Here is an 18,250-nt window from a genome sequence, read left to right on the forward strand (position 1 = left end):
GACGAAATGTATCGAAACGAGTCAGAAACATCTCAGAACAAGTGAAATAATCCAGGACAAATGCCCAAGAACTTCTTAACTAGTCAAAACAACTAAAACTTGGATTATAATGCTCAAATTGAGATGTTTTTACTGATCTAGTTAATTACTTAGTATTTCTTTTTGCAGTGTGTGAAGAATCGAGATGTTAGGAATAATCATGGATATGTTTGAAACTCTTTAACATAAACTCTGAGGCTTATTGCGTGATGTTTGCCTTCTCTCACCTTCTCGCACAAGTTTGTCTGTATTTGAGCTTGAAAAACAACAACAAAAAACCATCCTCCACCCACACAGTCGCGGCGTGGTGAAAATGAAATGGGTTCTGTAATCGCGGGCCTGATCTCGTCTGGTCCTGTTTGCGGTGGTCGGTCGGCGCGGTGTGCTGTTGTTGACAGGACGTATTAGCCCCGGCTCTTATCTGCTGCGCCCACGGCCACACTGTGTACTCACCATCGTGTTGAAGGCCTGCTCCATCTGCTGCTGCTGCTGCTGGAGGAGGAGGACCCCGCAGGCCACGCACTCCCCCTGGCAGTCCGCCTTCACGGGGCTGGACAGGCACCCCAGCATCAGCACCACCAGGCTCCACACCGGGCTCCTCATATCTCCCACGCAGAGCAGGCGCAGGCAGGGGGCGGACAGGGTGTCGAGGGCCCGCAGGTCGTCCGCCGATGGAGAACGTTTCAGGAGCAAGTCCCCGGTTCAGAGTCTGGAGCCTGGATGGGGAAGATAGTGCAGAAGGTGAATGAAACCAGAATGTCAATTTTCGGGGAGGCTGACGATATTCATGTTTGTCTAATCCAGGGGCGGACTGGCCATATGTCCTGTATTCTGGAAGAGCACAGAAGGGCCACCGGCTCTAGGGCCACCGGTCTGGGCCTCTCACTTTACCTATACCCTTACTCCCGGGCGAAACCGAGCTTTACCCAAATCTAAAAGCTTAACCTCTTAACTCCCGCCTGAACCGGGAGTTAAGAGGTTAAGCTGGGAATTTTTTGTATTTTTTTTTGTCAAATTTTTATCAATTTTTTGTCTTTTTTTGTCACATTTTTGTCAATTTTCTGGTCATTTTTTTGTCAAATTTTTGTCTTTTTTTCGTCACTTTTTCATCAATTTTTCGTCACTTTTTTGTTGGATATTCAACTCATTTTTGTAACTTTTTTGTCAATTTTTTGTATTTTTTTTGTCAAATTTTTATCACATTTTTGTCTTTTTTGTCACATTTTTGTCAATTTTCTGGTCATTTTTTTGTCAAATTTTTGTCTTTTTTTCGTCACTTTTTCGTCACTTTTTTGTTGGATATTCAACTCATTTTTGTAACTTTTTTGTCAATTTTTTGTATTTTTTTTGTCAAATTTGTATCACATTTTTGTCTTTTTTTTGTCACATTTTTGTCAATTTTCTGGTCTTTTTTTTTGGTCAATTTTTGGTCTTTTTTCGTCACTTTTTCATCCATTTTTCGTCACTTTTTTAACACATTTTTGTCTTTTTTTTGTCACATTTTTGTCAATTTTCTGGTCATTTTTTTGTCAAATTTTTGTCTTTTTTTCATCACTTTTTCATCTGTTTTTTGTCACTTTTTTGTCACATTTCCATCATTGTTTTCATCTCAGTTTTGTCGCTATTTTCACACCTTTTTTCCCGGAAGCTTTTGGATTGGGGTAAAGCCGAACTGGAGAAAATGTGCTCGGTTCAGGTGGGGGTTAAGGGGTTAAAAGAAAAGCATCCAAAAACAAAAATGTGCTGGAAAAGCAACAAAAAAGTGACGACAAAGCGATGAAAAAAGCGGTGAAAAATGTTAGAGTGCGATGTTTTGCCACTGTTTTGTGAGCACTACTTTGTTCAGCAGCGCAGGGTTACGCGCAGCGTTATAATAATAAAGGCGGAGCCTCCCCATGCGGTTTAGTTCAGAACGAGCACAGGGGCAGTGTGGCTACTACCAAATATGAAACATGTCTCCCGTGTCATGATTGCCTGGCGACTGAGGTGGATCTTCCGAAAGGATGTCCGATACTGAATCCGGAGAACAGGGTTCAGCTCCTGGTAGGCGACCCGCTGCAGAGGTGCCAACAGGTTATGGGCCCAGGCAAATCCCAGGTACAGCGATGCACGGAAGGGGACTGCCACCGCGCTTCGACGGAGACGAAGCCCGCTACCACATCTGGGAGGCAAGGTTTTTAGCGTACTTGAAAACCATCGGCCTCAAGGAAGCTATCTTGGGAAGTGATGTAGCAGCGGGGGCTAGCGCACAAGAAGCTGCGGAGCTTGGTAGGAAAAATGAACTGGCATATGCAGAACTGTGTGGTTGTTTGGATGATAAAACGCTAACGCTAATCCTCTATGAGGCACCGGATGATGGCAAGAAAAGCTTAGAAATATTGAGACGCCATTTCGAGTCAGAAGAAAAGCCGCGGATCGTCGGGCTGTACACAGAGCTAACCAATGTGCTAATGGCTAACGGGGAAGAGCTAGCGGACTATCTCGCACGTGTGGAGAAGATAGTGGCCGCATTAAACAGAGCTAAGGAGACCCTCAGTGATGCACTTTTGGTGGCGATGGTATTAAAAGGACTCACAGATGACTACAACCCATTTTCTGTGCATGTTACTCAGACGAGGGAAGCGCTAACCTTCAACGAGTTCAAGGCGAGGCTAAGAAGTTTTGAGTGCACACTCCGCTACCGTAGCAGGCCCCGAACTGATGAAGTAATGACCGCAAATTACAGGGCGTCCAAACCGAAGTTTAAAGAGGAGAAGAAATATTTCAATGGACAATGCTTTATTTGTGAGAAGATGGGACATAGAGCCAGAGACTGTAGAAACAAAGACAAGAAACCCCAGCGGAAAGTGACCAGTGCACATAACAGCAACAAGGTGGTCACTGTTACAGACACTGGACAAGTCACTCCCCGCGTTAAAGACCGACATAAGTCCACGGAGGACGAAGAGACGTTTGTGTTGCGGGTGAGTGAATGGAAACCCCACGGCATGGAGCAGCAGGGTCTACTCGTGGACAGCGGAGCCTCTGCCCACATCATGACCGAAGAGGGAGCCTTCATCAGATTCGACGAGACATTCCGGCCCAAGAACCACATCATGCAGCTGGCAGATGGGACCCGGATCACCGGCAGCGTACAGAGGAAGGGAGATGCGCAGATCGAGCTGACCGACTGCAACGGGAGAGTGGTGAGTGTCAAGCTCACTGACGCCCTCCTGATCCCAGGATACCCACAGAACATCCTATCTGTGGATGCTGCAGCTTCGAAAGGAGCAAGGTTCAACTTTGAGAAGAATAACAACAAAATGATTCTTCCTGATGGCACAACATGTAGAATGAAGGTAAAAGACAGACTGTACTATCTGGACATTGTCACAGAGAAAGATGTAAACAGTGAGGATTCCTGTAATGTATCTTGTGATCTGAAAACTTGGCATGAGATAATGGGTCATTGCACTTATGGTGATATATTGAAACTTGAAACAGTTGTAAATGGTATGAAAATCAAAGATAAAGCATGCAGACCGAGCCAATGTGAAATTTGTCTAGAGGGTAAATTTTCCCAAAGCAGAAATAGACAAAGTGATGTGAGGGCCAAAGAGCCATTGGAGCTGGTACATACAGACCTGGGCGGGCCAATTACCCCAGAGTCATTTGAAGGATACAAATATGCTATTACTTTCACTGATGATTTTTCTGGTGCTCTCTATGTGTACTTCCTTAGAAGCAAAAACAAGGCGGTTGAGGCAACTAAGCAGTTTTTAGCAGACACAGCACCTTATGGTAAAGTAAAGCGTCTGAGATCAGACAATGGAACAGAATTTGTTTCAGAGGAGTACCAGTCATTGCTGAGAGACAATGCTATAAAACATGAGAGGTCAGCGCCCTACTCCCCCCATCAAAATGGGACGGCGGAGAGGAACTGGCGCACATTGTTCGAAATGGTCCGATGCATGCTGATCGAGTCAGGTTTACCCAAAGAGTTGTGGCCTTATGCAGCCAGGACAGCTGCAGTCATAAGGAACAGGTGTTTCTGTAAGAGAACAGGGGAGACGCCCTATTTCCTTTTCACTGGAAAAAGACCAGATTTATCTAAAATGAAAAAGTTTGGTTCAGAGTGTATGGTGTATGAGCAAAACAGGAAAAAGCTAGATCCAAAAGGCAAAAAGGGAATTTTTGTTGGTTTTGATCGTCATTCACCTGCATATTTGGTTTATTTTCCAGAGACCAACAAGGTTCAGAAACACAGACTGGTCCATTTCATTACCAAGAACGTGACTGAGAGTCAGACGCAGACTGACACGGACCAAATGGAGGACCACTTAGTAGAGTGGGTAACTATACCAAGTCAAACTAGTCAGCCACAGACTGACCAAACAGAGCAGACAGACTTAGACACTGAGCCGGACCCAGACAGAGACACAAATCTGACCACTGACATTGACACACAGACTCCACGTACCACTGGTAGAGTCAGAAATAAACCTAGGTACTTGGAGGACTATGAATGTACAGTGCAGAGCAGTGAGTTAACTATTGACTACTGTTATCGGGCTACTGTCGGGCTGCCACAGACTTTTAAGGAAGCTATGGCATCATCAACATTTGAAAAGTGGAAAAACGCGATGAGAGATGAAATGTCTGCACTTAAAGAGAACAACACCTTCTCACTTGTGCCGTTACCAGAAGGTAGACAGACAGTGGGGGGAAGGTGGGTATATGCTCTCAAAGAAGATGAAAAAGGGAATGAAACATACAAAGCTAGGTATGTAGCAAAGGGATACAGTCAGGTAGAAGGACTTGACTACTATGAGACATTCTCTCCGACTGCAAACCTAACGTCACTACGTGTACTGATGCAGCTGGCTGCACAGCACGACCTTACACTAAACCAGATGGACGTTAAGGCCGCATACTTGCATGCGCCTATTGACTGCGAAATATACATGGAACAACCCGAAGGTTTCCAGGTTAAATCAAAGAATGGTGTACAACTTGTGTGCAAGTTAAACAAATCTATCTACGGACTTAAACAGTCTGGCAGGAATTGGAACATGATGCTCCATGAATTTTTGATTGAGAATGAATTTGTGCAGAGCCAAGCTGACCACTGTATCTACACTAAACTGTCGGACAAAGAAAAAGTGATTTTATTAGTGTGGGTCGATGATATAGTTGTGGCTGCAAGTAATGAGATGTGTTTAAGAGAGGTCAAAGAGAAACTAAAGAGCAAGTTTAAAATGAAAGACCTCGGACATCTCACACACTTCATTGGGATTGATTTCACACAAAAAGAGGGCACTGTCAAAATGAACCAATCCAGGTACATTAAGAAAATACTGGAAAGGTTTGGTATGGCCGAGTGTAAAGCCAGAGCCACACCCAGTGAAACCAAATGTGACTTGTCACCAGAAGGGGATAAAACTGATCAAAGAAAGTACAGAGAAATGTTGGGCAGCCTCATCTACATCATGACCTGTACTAGGCCTGATATCAGTTGGATTGTGAGTAGACTGTCACAGTACATGTCAGATCCCAGAGAAAAACACATGACAGCTTTAAAGCATGTGTACAGGTACTTACAAGGGACTAAGCACTATGAACTGTGTTATAGCCAGGGTACCACTAAACTAGAGCTGAGTGGATACTCCGATGCGGACTGGGCAAATGACGTCGAGGACAGAAAGAGCACTACAGGCTACTGCTTTAGCCTAAGTCAGGATGGTGCTATTGTTTCATGGAAAACAAAGAAACAACAAACAGTGGCACTGTCGACATGTGAAGCGGAATATGTAGCTCTGGCAGCTACTATTCAAGAAGCGCTCTATCTTACTCAACTATTAAAGGACATGGACCACAGTTTTGAGCAACCAACAAAAGTTTTTGAGGATAACCAAGGGACAATATGCCTTGCAAAGAACCCTGTGAACCGTCAAAGGAGCAAACATGTGGACATTAAGTATCATTTCATCAGGTCCAATGTGTTACAGGGCAAAATTGTTTTGGTGTACTGTCCAACTGATAACATGGTCGCAGATGTGTTTACAAAATCTGCCATTAGAGCCAAAATAGAAAAGTTTAAACCTTATATTTTTGGTAACTAGTGCTATAAAAAAAAAATGTGAGTGGCACCATCGAGTGGGGGTGTTAGAGTGCGATGTTTTGCCACTGTTTTGTGAGCACTACTTTGTTCAGCAGCGCAGGGTTACGCGCAGCGTTATAATAATAAAGGCGGAGCCTCCCCATGCGGTTTAGTTCAGAACGAGCACAGGGGCAGTGTGGCTACTACCAAATATGAAACATGTCTCCCGTGTCATGATTGCCTGGCGACTGAGGTGGATCTTCCGAAAGGATGTCCGATACTGAATCCGGAGAACAGGGTTCAGCTCCTGGTAGGCGACCCGCTGCAGAGGTGCCAACAAAAAAAAACAGCAATAACATGAAAAAAACCTGAAAAACAAGAGATGAAAACACAACGAAAAAGTAATGAAAAAGCAACAAAAACATGACAAAAATGCAGCGACAACGTGACAAAAAGTTACCGTCACTTTCCTAGATTTGAGCTTTCAAATGAGGCGTTACAGTGCTGCTCTCCAGTCAAGAAGCCTCTTGATTTGGGTAAAGCCGAACTGGATAAAATGCTCTGGGTTAAGGCGGGGGGTAAGAGGTTCACATATGTATTTGTGGAAGTGTCACATTTACGCTAATTTGGGCCAGGCTGACCAGAGTCCAGGGCTGTTTCTCAGTCCCAGTCCGGCCCCTGGTCTAATCCAGCTGTATACGAACAATTTGCCTTTTGGCTTGAGTAGACAGTGAAATAGGACAGTTTGTAAATCTACAGCTTACTTGCCTGACGCTGTGCTATTCAGTTTTGAGTTATTAGCCAAAAAACAAGCCAGAATATCAGAATATTTGATACATCTGTATATAAAGTGACCCTTTAAGTAGCTCATGCATTTTTATCTGATCATCCTTTTAATTTAAAGGGGTATTGCAGGATTTTTGACATAGGGCCTCATTTCCTAGCAACCAGAGTGTTGTTGATTTCTATAGATTTGTTTTTAATTCATGCAGTCCTAATATTTGAAGAGTTTAGTGGTGCTAGGCTAGTGCATGTCTATGGTAACTAGTAGCCTGCATTAAACACAAGTGCACTTAAGGCAAATCACTTATAACACCAGACCACTGATATAAATGTCTGTGTTGACTGAATATTTTTTTAATATAACCATTTTGCATTTAAAAGAACTTATATTTGAGCAGCATCAGCTTCCTGGTTGTAGCTACACAGCGGCGGAGTGATCTGGTAGGTTACCGGATCTACAGTAGTTTGTTTACCTGCGGGCGGCATTACTACACGTGGAATTCACAAAGGAGCTTTCTACAAATCAGACATGGCAACGTTTGGAGGACGAGCCCATGATTGCAGGCTGCTAGTTACCATTGACATGCACTAGCCTAGCACTAGCCTAGCACCGCTAAACTCTTCAAATATAAGGACTGCATGAATTAAAAAAAAACTAAAATCTCCAGAAATCAACAACACTCTGGATAACTAGGAAATGAGACCCTATGTGAAAATCTTGAAATATCCCTTTAACCTCTTACCACCCGCCTAAACCAAATGCATTCTGTCCTCTTTGGCTATTATATAGGCCTGTGTAACACCTCATTTGAAAGCTAAGACCCACAAAACTGATCTTTTTCCTTGCATTGTTGCTGTGTTGTGTCACCTTTTGTATGTTTTTTTTTCTTTTTTTGTCACATTTTTGTTGAATTTTTGTCACTTTTTTGTTGAATTTTTGTCATTTTTTTGTTGAGTTTTTGTCACTTTTTTGTTGAATTTTTGTCACTTTTTTGTTGAATTTTTGTCATTTTTTTGTTTAATTTTTTGTTTTTGTTTTTTGAATTTTTGTCATTTTTTTGTTGAGTTTTTGTCATTTTTTGTTGAATTTTTGTCACATTTTTGTTGAATTTTTGTCACTTTTTTGTTGAATTTTTGTCATTTTTTTTGTTGAATTATTATTATTATTTTTTTGGAATTTTTGTCATTTTTTTTGTTGAGTTTTTGTCACTTTTTTGTTGAATTTTTGTCTTTTTTTTGTTGAATTTTTGTCACATTTTTGTTGAATTTTTGTCACTATTTTGTTGAATTTTTGTCACATTTTTGTTGGATTTTTGTTGCGTTTAAATCCTTGTTTTCTTCTCATTTTTTGTGGCTATTTTGGTGCTTTTTTCCCCCCAAGAAGCTTTTTGATTAGGGTAAAGCCAAACTGGAGAAAATGGGATCCGTTCAGGTGGAAGGTAAGAGGTGGAACATATTATGGTTGGAGATACCTGAAGCCTGGAGGAGAACAGTCTATGGGTGTGAAAGGATTCGAAACATGAAACACTCTGTAATTCATAAAGGCTATTGTAGGAAGATGGTATTATTTTTAATTTAATGGTCTACGATTATATTGCATTAGATTACATCAGAAAATGTGAAATGCAGCCAGCTTCAACCCATTAATAGTGGGTGGGCGGTGTGAGTGTTTGGGCCTTAGGCAGGATGTGCCATTAGCTTCACAATGAATACAGCCTGAAATACACAGCTGTCCAAATTCCAAGTGGTAGTTAATATGACCCAAGGTGGGGAAAAAACACACAAAAATACTGTATTCATCAACACTAACGGGGGATTTTGCACATACTGTACATTGGGAGGACGAAGTGTGACAGGAGGATTGCGTCAGGGTGGATCTATAGAAGCATTAGCTCCATTTGGACGGTCCGTTTTGGTGGGCAAGTGTCCAAACAGAGAAAAAAATCAACGTTCTCTGAAGGAATGAGCGTGAAAAAACACTTAGTTATGTCGATATATTGATGCGCTATAGACGGGAGCTTGATGATAGACTTGAAACACCGATGTCACACCGCAACGAGTTCCCTGGAAGCAATCAGAGTAAACCAATGGAGACGCAAGCCACTGGAGTGTGTTGAAGGTTTAGCGCTTTGTTTTAATTACAAAGTTACACCTAAATTGCTGTGATTATAGAGGGCTGGTCCGGTGCCGCTGCAGCTGTGCTCTGTGCACTACGGGCCAACGCGTCCTGTTTGTTTTGGAGGTGCACTGCAAAAAGTGGATTCTAAGCAAGTAAAAAATGTCTTACTTTAAGAAATAAGTTCTATTTTTTTCCCTTGCCGAGCATATATTTATTGAATTTACAGTTAAATTTCAGATTGGTCACTCACACTTTGTTCACTATACCCTTAACTGCATTCATCCACTCACTCGTTCACTCTGTCACTCACACATGCAGAGGCGCAATCGAGACTTCAAACTACAGGCTCACAGTGGTACAGAGACATTACATTATTTGAGAGAATACTCAGATATTGTATATATCCATCCATCCTGTACTGGCTCAGGATCAGCAGAGGGTCCAGTCCAGAACAAGGTGGATGAATATTGCTCGGCATCAAGGGAGCCCATCTTATCTTAGAAAAATAGCTTGATTTGTACTTGAAATAAGACTTTTAATGCTGATTTTTAATAGGTTTTGACTCGTCTTGAAATTAGATTGCCAATGGAACAAGCATTAATTTGCTTAAAATAAGACAAAAAAAAACCTCAAATGGACCCTGAAATGAAATGAGACAAAATGGTCAAAGACAAGAAAAATCGACGAGTCAAAACCTCATGAAAAGCAGCATTAAAAGTCTTATTTCAAGCACTTTTAAGTCATTTTTGTCTCAGATAAGATTTCATTTTTTCCAGAGTGTGTGGAGCATGTTCTCCCGGTGTCTGCGTACGTTTCCCCTACCACTAAAAACATGTGCAATAGGTGCACTACAAAAAGTAAACATCAAGTATTGGCTTAAATGACTTGAATTGAGGAAATGTATCTTGTTTTGAGCGGTTTTCGCTAATTTAGACACTTTTCCTGATCGGAGCAAGTTTACTTTGCTTGTTTGAGGACATTTCAGACCAGTTCTAGGGTAAATCTCGCTTGAAATAACAAAGTAAAATTGCCAATGAGATAAGACCGTTTTTCTTACCCCATTGGCAAAGAAAATTACCTGAAATAAGGACGAAATGTATCGAAACGAGTGAGAAACATCTCAGAACAAGTGAAATAATCCAGGACAAATGCCCAACAACTTCTTAACTAGTCAAAACAACTAAAATTTGGATTATTGTGCTCAAATTGTGATGTTTATACTGATCTAGTTCAATACTTTTTGCAGTGTGAATCCTCCAGCCAGGTGATTCTGACCATCATGGAGACGGGTCCCCTTAAATATTAGTATTTATTAAGAACATTTTGCTCAAAAAATGTGTGTAATTGAGAACATTTTACTTAAATCAAGCAACATTTAAGTGAAATACCCACCATGTTTCACTAAATAAGAATGTTTTCCTTAAATTATTCCATTTTCTGAGGACATTTTTCTTAGTTCTAGCTATTTATTTGCTTAAATTTAGTGTTTCTTTCTTATTTTATGATAAGAAAAATATTCTAGAAATAAGAATTCTTAGCAAGAAAAAAATGCTGACCCCGAATTTTTTCCTTTTTCCCTTGTTTTTAGTCGGGCACTTTTTGCAGTGTGGTTACGATGGTTCCACAGCTCTTTGATTTTAGTCGTGGCCAAGGCATTTCGGTGAACTTTCCCTGTAATATATGTGGTAAAAGCGTGTGTGTGTGTGTGTGTGTGTTACGCTACTCTTGATTTATGCCAAAATATGAATAAAACATCACAAATTCAAGATGCGCTTCCACCACCTGTGACTTTACGAAAAAGCCGTACCTCAGATCAGCTGGATTCACTTTGGCATAAATGAAGTCTGCCTTATCACAGCGGCGCCTTTCCTGACTCTCCACTGTCCTGTCAATCACAGCATTATCCTCTCACCAGAAAAGAAAAAAAAAAAAGCCTTTCTATCACACAGTAAGTTCCTGAACTGTTGTGCGGGAAAGAGTTTGTTACAGATGCAAGTGCAGCCCAGTACAGACGACGGCTTGAGCGCTTTCTTCCACCGTAACAGAGATGTCAGATTTCACCGTTCGCTTACATTTTTCCCGAGTCATTTTTAATTAAAGTTTTGACATTTTCAACCAAACTTTTTGAAAGGACTTTCCCCACATGGATCCACACGACTGCCGCTTTTGACATTTGTTTTTGACTTTATGGATTAGCCTGTAATAAGAACTGGAGTGAAACGTTGTCTTATCTCGGATCCTTACGACTGTTCTTCCATTTTAATTTTGTCACCGCCGTTTGTACTAAGCCGAGTCGTTTTGTAGCTCCTCGCAGATCTTTTCTGATGGATGTTGATTTTGGGAATAGGTCAATTTAACCACTTTGTATGAATTACTGCACCATACAAGCCCACTGTTTGCTTGATACAACAGTTTATTTAACGTTTTTTTTTCCTATTACATCAGATAAATGAACTGCTGAACTGTTTGGTTGCCTTACAAACTTTTAATGGACTGATCTTTATCTGTATCCTGAACTTAATTCCCCCGCACGGCTTGTTGCGCTAGTTCAGCTGCAGCAAAGGAAACGGTCACAATGCCTCTCACTTGTAAAGCCGCACTGCGGATCATTCCAGGTTATTTGTTGCCACAATCCAGGATAAATATGAAGAGAAGCGAGCGCAACACCGAAAAACACTTGTGTGCAATGTTTTTGGTTGTGGAGCTCCATAGATACAGACGGCATCTCGTCATAGAAGGGGGCGTGGCTTCGGCGAGGGGAAAATAGAATCTTTAGAGAAACACAATTTTCCACTCTTTGTAGCCATTTTCTGGTGGAATATCAACTTATTTATCACATGAATAAAGTCAAGTGTAAATCAGGTCCATATGGATATTTTCTCACAGCAGATTGTTCAGTAGAAGTGAGAAAACGGCAGTTGTAGCAAGCGCTAGCTAACTGTTAGCATTAACCCGATGCTAACATGTAGCATCAAGTTAGCATTCTCCGTTATTCATGTATTTATGGGATGTTGAACCACTTTGCTCCTCCCCATGTCTTTGCATCATTATTTAGTAGAAACTATATTCATATTTCAGCGTTTGTTAAAGTAGTTTTTGAATAATTAGAGAAAATATACATTTTTTTCAAAATTGTTTTCCCCCTTAACTGTTTTTAAAAATGACCATATATGGGCGAATCCAGAGATGCCGTCTGTATCCTACTTTCAGAAGCTTCCAAAGTAATTTCCCATTTTAGTTCGTTTATCCGGGGCCGGGTCGAGGGGCAGAAGTCTCAGCAGAGACGCCCAAACTTCCCGATCCACACACACCTCCTCCAGCTGTTCTGACCCCGAGGCGACACCAGCTCGGAGACATAGTCCCACCAGCGTGTCCTGGGTCTTCCACGAGGCCTTGTCCCACTAGGACATGCCTGGAACACCTCCCGCGGGAGGCGACCAGGAGGTATCCGGAACAGATGCCCGAGCCACCTCAGCTGCTCCTTTCGACGTGAAGGAGCAGCGACTACTCCGAGCTCCTCCCGGGTAACTGAGCTCCTCACCAGATCTCGAAGGGTGCGCCCAGCCACCCTGCGAAGGAAACTCATTTAGTTTAAAGGCAACGACTGACCATAACACATAGCAACACATATTGGCCACGCGACGTCCGAGTGGATCCTCAGAAGGCGCTGCTCTTCCTGTCCCGTTATTTCCCGAAGAGTTAGTAGCGGTGTCTTGTCCAAAAAAATTAGTAGCTCAAGATTACATGGCAGGAAGTGAGTTACTTGAGGACAGTAGCATCATGTTAAAAACCTCGCGTCAGGAGCAAAGAGTCACAGTAGGTGTTTATATCTTGAAACTAACAGTTAACACTAAATAAAAATTAAAATAGCCCCAAGATTTTGATACTTGTGAAGATAAAAAGTCCCACCTCAATGAACGTGGACGACTCCTGCAGTTTGCCCAACGCTCAACACAAAGCCACTGACTTTCCATCAGTATCTCATTGTCTCTATTTGCTGATTTGTGCAAGACATCACCAATTCTTATTGAGAAAAATAGCGAGAGAGGAAGGACCACGACCTCTGAAGATCACACTTGGAAGTCACGTGTCCCTCACGTGCATAGAGCCTAACTTAACAAGCCAAGAAATGATGGTCAATGGTTAGAACATAGCTGATAAGCCACCATCGAGCCTTTAAACTCTATCAAGCCTCTCAGTTCTGAAGAGAGGCGAGTCCATCCATCCATCCATCCATCCATCCATCCATCCATCCATCCATTTTCTTCCACTTTGCCATTGCCGGGTCGTGGGGCTGGCCGTTGGAGCTGCCCCTATGGCTCCTCCTGCAGGTGGTGGGTCCACAGAAGGACAGCTTCACGATTCTCAGGCCTGTTGGTCTCTCATAAGGGGCTTCTGAACCGCTCTTTGTCTGACCCGTCACCTATAGGACCTGTTTTCCCTGGGAGACCCTACCAGGGACACGAAGCCCCCGACAACAGAGCTCCAGGATCATTCATTCGGGTGCTCAAACCCCTCCACCACGTTAAGGTGGCGGCTCCAGGAGAGAAGAGTCAAGCCCACTCACGGTAAAGACATGTGTTTTTTGGAAGCATTTTTCATAACAAGCTGCACAGTCACTGATGTCACTGAGAGGCCTCTATCGACAGAGAGTCGGGTCTTAAACACGACCCAGAGAGAGAGGACCGGGTCGTGACTGTATTGATGGGCCCACTGGAGCGCAGATGAATAAATAAGGCTCAGCGTGACCAGTGTTTCTGTGCTGCATTAGCCCTGGGAGTCCTCTGTGGGGAGAAACGACCACAGCCCATTCTGATGTATAAGACTGGCTTTATGGAAAATCATTAGAGCCGCCTGTATGTTGGTTGGAGCTGACATGTTTTGCACAATATTCATTCACCATTGTGCTGACTGAGCCCGTTTGATAGCGTCGGAGGTCCCTAAGTGGCCCTCGCTATACAAGTTAAACAAATGAGCGGTAACTAACTCCAAAGGCTTTGAATAACCTGCACAAAGACGTGGTCCTCTGGTGAATCAGCTTTCACATCCACGCAAATGTGCTTCATTTTTCACATTTGTAAATAAAACCGCCGGCGTTCATTTATCTCCCTACGAATGCAGACTCCGGGGATTCTGTTTGAGGTTGTATGACGAGTATTGTACAAAAAAGCAGAGTAATTAGCGATGTCGACAGCTCATATTTCCTCATATTGCACACGAAGGCCTGTTTGTATGGTGTTTGTTTGCCAAATTGGGTGTTGCTATCATCTGTACAGAACATCCATTACTGTCTCTTTCGAAATAGAATAAAAGCTTTTCAAACAACAAACCTGACTTATCCCTATCGGTTGCTTTGTTGTTTCTTAAGTCAGTTGACAGGGAAGGTCTTCTGTGCTTCATTGTTGCTCCAAATCAAGGCGACTCCTTCATTAGCTCAAGTGCTTCTCTGTATTGTTCCCACGAACCGTGATTTCACCTCGTTAATCATCTATTGTTTTGGAATCAGGAGGGAATTAACTCCATCCCGAGACACCGGCAATAGGGCACAGTGCAACCCCGTATCCTGGTTCTCAATGTTAGTCCTGAATGTAAGTAAGTAAGTAAGCAATTAAGCAAGTAAGCAAGTAAGCAAGTAAGCAAGTAAGCAAGTAAGCAAGTAAGCAAGTAAGCAAGTAAGTAAGTAAGTAAGTAAGTCAGTAAGTATCCATCCATTTTCTTCCACTTGTCCGTTGCCGGGTCCACCAGCCCCTTATGGCTCCTCCTGCAGGTGGTGGGTCCACAGAAGGACGACCTCATGGTTCGAACCGGGCCTGTTGGTCTCTCATAAGGGGCTTCTGAACCGCTCTTTGTCTGACCCGTCACCTCGGACCTGTTTGCCATGGGAGACCCTACCAGGGGCACAAAGCCCCCGACAACAGAGCTCCTAGGATCATGTGGGTGCTGAAACCCCTCCACCACCAGTTGCTGTCCAGTGTAAAGCACTTTGTGACCTCAGTCTGTGAAAAGCGTAAAATAAATAAAGATTAGTAAGTAGGTAAGTAATCTTTATTTATATAGTGCTTTTCACAGACTGAGGTCACAAAGTGCTTTACACTGTACAGCAACTAAAACAAACAGTAAAAGACAGTGAAAAATCTGTGTTCAAAGAGGCAGCTCTATTTGCTCTCGAATGCCTTTTTAAACAGATGAGTCTTAAGTTGCTTTTTAAAAGTCTCCACAGAATCGAGGGAACGCAATGACAGAGAAAGTTCATTCCAAAGACGGGGCGCGTCGGCTTTGAAGGACCCGTCTCCTCGGGTTTTGTAAAGGGTCCGAGGAACCATGAGCAGGTTTGGACCTGAAGACCTCAGACTCCGAGCTGAAGTGTAGCGTTGGATCTGGTCAGTGATGTAAACTGGAGCCTGTCCAGGCAACTGGTAGCCAGTGACTTCAGCACAGGAGTAATATGGGCTCTCCTGTTGGTGCGGGTCAGGAGCCTCTTTTTTTAGGTTCCTGTCGTCAAGTATCTTGCTTTAATATGATTTGATTATTGTTTGTATAATTTGTGATTGTTATGGCTTATCTTTGTTTTGGTTTGGTTATGTTAAAGACCACTTGCCCCACCTCCCTTCCCTGTGAAGTGGTTGCTACCAGGTGGGTGAGGTGGGGCACTCCTTCTAATCTTGGTAGGTGTAGATTGTCAAAGGAAGAGCAGTTTGCCGTGAGGCTGCACCAGTTTTTTGTGTTTGTCTCCTTTGTTTCTTTAAGTTAAGTCCTAGGCTTTTTGTTTCGCTTTATTTTTCATGGTTTTTTTGTAAATAAATAATTTTTTGAGCACGAGTTTGATGCCTCCTTGCCTGCCTTCACGGGACAGCCGGTAACATCCCTACAAGCATGAATGATCGTCTCCAGCTCTTTTTGTGACTGTCTCAGCTTGGCGATATTGCGCAAATGAAAGAAACAGTTCTTTAATAATTTTCTCGAATGCTGCGCTAGAAACATGTCTTCATCAAAGGTAACTCCAAGGTTTCTTAAACTGCTCTTGACTGACACACTCAGGTCTCCCAGGTGTTGTTTAATACCTGGGGTGACACTGTCGGGGGCAGGAATGGGTGTCTCAGTTTTCTCTGAATTTAACTGCAGACTGTTCTCACTCAGCCACTGCTTAACATGGGACAGGCCGTCCATTAAAGAGGAAAGTTTGTGGACTTCAGAGGTCTTGAACGAGCAGTAAAGTTGTACGTCATCCGCAAACAGGTGATAGGACACATCACTGAACCTCTGGATTACCCGTCCAAGAGAGAGGATGTACAATAAAAACAACCCTAGGACTGAGCCCTGCGGAACACCCCGGGATAGTTCGGCTGACCTCGACATGATGTGGTTGGCGAACACACTGAAGCTCCTCCCTGTCAAATATGAATGTATCTGAGAGTTCCCCACAAGTTTGCGTCCACGATCGGATCTATAAAACACGGAAACTCCTTCTTTTGAAAGCAGGAGTGGCTGGATGCCAGACAAGCTCCTCCCCCTCCCATTTTCGATAGGGTGCAAACCTGATGCCAGCCAGGTCCCACAGCTGTAATTGTTCGGCTGGGTTTAATTGAAATACCAGTGTCTGCCATAATTTGATCGTAACATCTGACTGAGGCTGCACTTGTCATGTGTATATACTCCATTATCTGCCACAGCAAAAGATTCACTTGTGAAGAGAGACGAGTTACGATACGAGAGCTCAATGGGCCTGATCTGAAGTGTTTCTGCTGATCGGCGTTTCAACACCAGACCCACTCAGCTCTGCAGTGTTTATTAACGGCCACTTGGCTTTCTCGCACGTCTCTCACCATGTGCCACCGGCTGAGGTCAACTCCTTTCAACGCTGAAGTGCTCAAGTGCACAATAAACTGAATGAATGCAGCACTATTTGTTTTTGTACAGAGATGTGTAAGTTGTGAGTCTATGGCTACAGGGTGTTTGGAAAGGCTTCTATGCTTTAAGTCTGTCTGTCTGTAGTCCACACATTTAAGACTAGGCTCAAAACGTACCTCTTCGAATTAGCTTATGATCAGGTCAGTTTGGTAAAGCTCTGACCCACAGCCTGAAGTAAAGCTGCCTTAGGAGGAACACTGCTGTGGGAAGTACGGTCCACTGAGCGCTATCCTCTTCTTCTTACTGCAGACTTTGGGCCCAAGTCTTCTGCATCAAAACGGAGACGATAGCGTGACATTTTGCGCTCAATCGGGGCGCACTTTGTGATCTTGCCACTCCAGACTTAGCGCATTTAAGTGGGTGGAGACACACATTTTCCTCCAACCAGATCGACTCCGTGTCCAGGAGAGGGTTGTGTGGTTGTGTGGGGTGAACATGTGCTTTTGTTTTGCTTCGCGTTCACGCCGAGCGCGGCCGATCCGCGCCACAGCGGACGCTGTAGCTCTTTTTCTCTGGAGACGTGAACATGGTTTAGCTCACGATGGGGTAAATAAAGTTTTTAGTTTGACCTGTGAGAGCCTAAGGCTTAAGAAAGAACGCAAGCCAGCGCAATGTAAACGAGGAAGTGAATGTCAGCCGTGTTTCCATCAGTGCAGTCACCTCCTCTTGTGACGCCCCCTCACAGGTGGCGGAGGCGAATGGCACATATAGCGCCTCCACTCAGAAAATAATTCGCCAAGAGCCTGCGCCGCCCCGTGCGCCGCCACAAGATCTGGCCCCTTGTCTCTAATATGATACAATATTTAATTTATCTGTAGTCTGTTCATCACTATTCACATGGTGTCTCCTGCCCCCCCCCCCTCGGGAGTGCCTGTCTAGATCGAACGGAGGAACCCGGGTGAACAGAGGAACCTGCATTCTGGAATCTGAGGACTGGACGGTCTGTGATCTTGGCCCGTCTGCTGAGGGATCCTTCGGCCCTGGGTCTCTATAGCCCGTCCGTCCATGGGAGTGGATCTCTCCTTCTGTGGTTCTCCCCAAGGTTTCTCTTTTCTCCTGCCGGGTTTTTGAGTTTTTCCTCGCCGTGCTGGAGAGTTTAAGGACGGGGGACGCCCACGCCGCTCGTCGCTACCTCCTATTGGACATTATATTTGCCTGGATTCACCTGAAATTTTAATTGTCATATTTATTGCTCTGTTCTATTGCCTTAATGTTGCAGCCCTGTGAGGCGACTTCTGTTGTGATATTGGGCTATACAAAACCATTACACTTAAACTGTCTGTCCGACTAAACTCATCTTATGAATCATGATGTGGCTCCAC

At 43.5% G+C, this 18,250-nt stretch overlaps 1 protein-coding gene across 1 annotated transcript in view; it reads right to left on the bottom strand.

Moving 5' to 3' along the window:
• Positions 1-18,250, bottom strand: part of LOC306974551 (prepronociceptin-like) — a 48,192-nt gene that overhangs the window by 10,965 nt on the left and 18,977 nt on the right. The window contains exon 2 of the mRNA XM_079571847.1: positions 493-755. Coding sequence (XP_079427973.1) covers positions 493-642 — 150 coding nt within the window. The 5' untranslated portion in view covers positions 643-755. The remainder of the gene's footprint in view (positions 1-492; positions 756-18,250) is intronic.

This window comes from Gobius niger (genome assembly GCF_951799975.1).
Source record: "Gobius niger genome assembly, chromosome: 15".
NCBI lineage: Eukaryota > Metazoa > Chordata > Actinopteri > Gobiiformes > Gobiidae > Gobius > Gobius niger.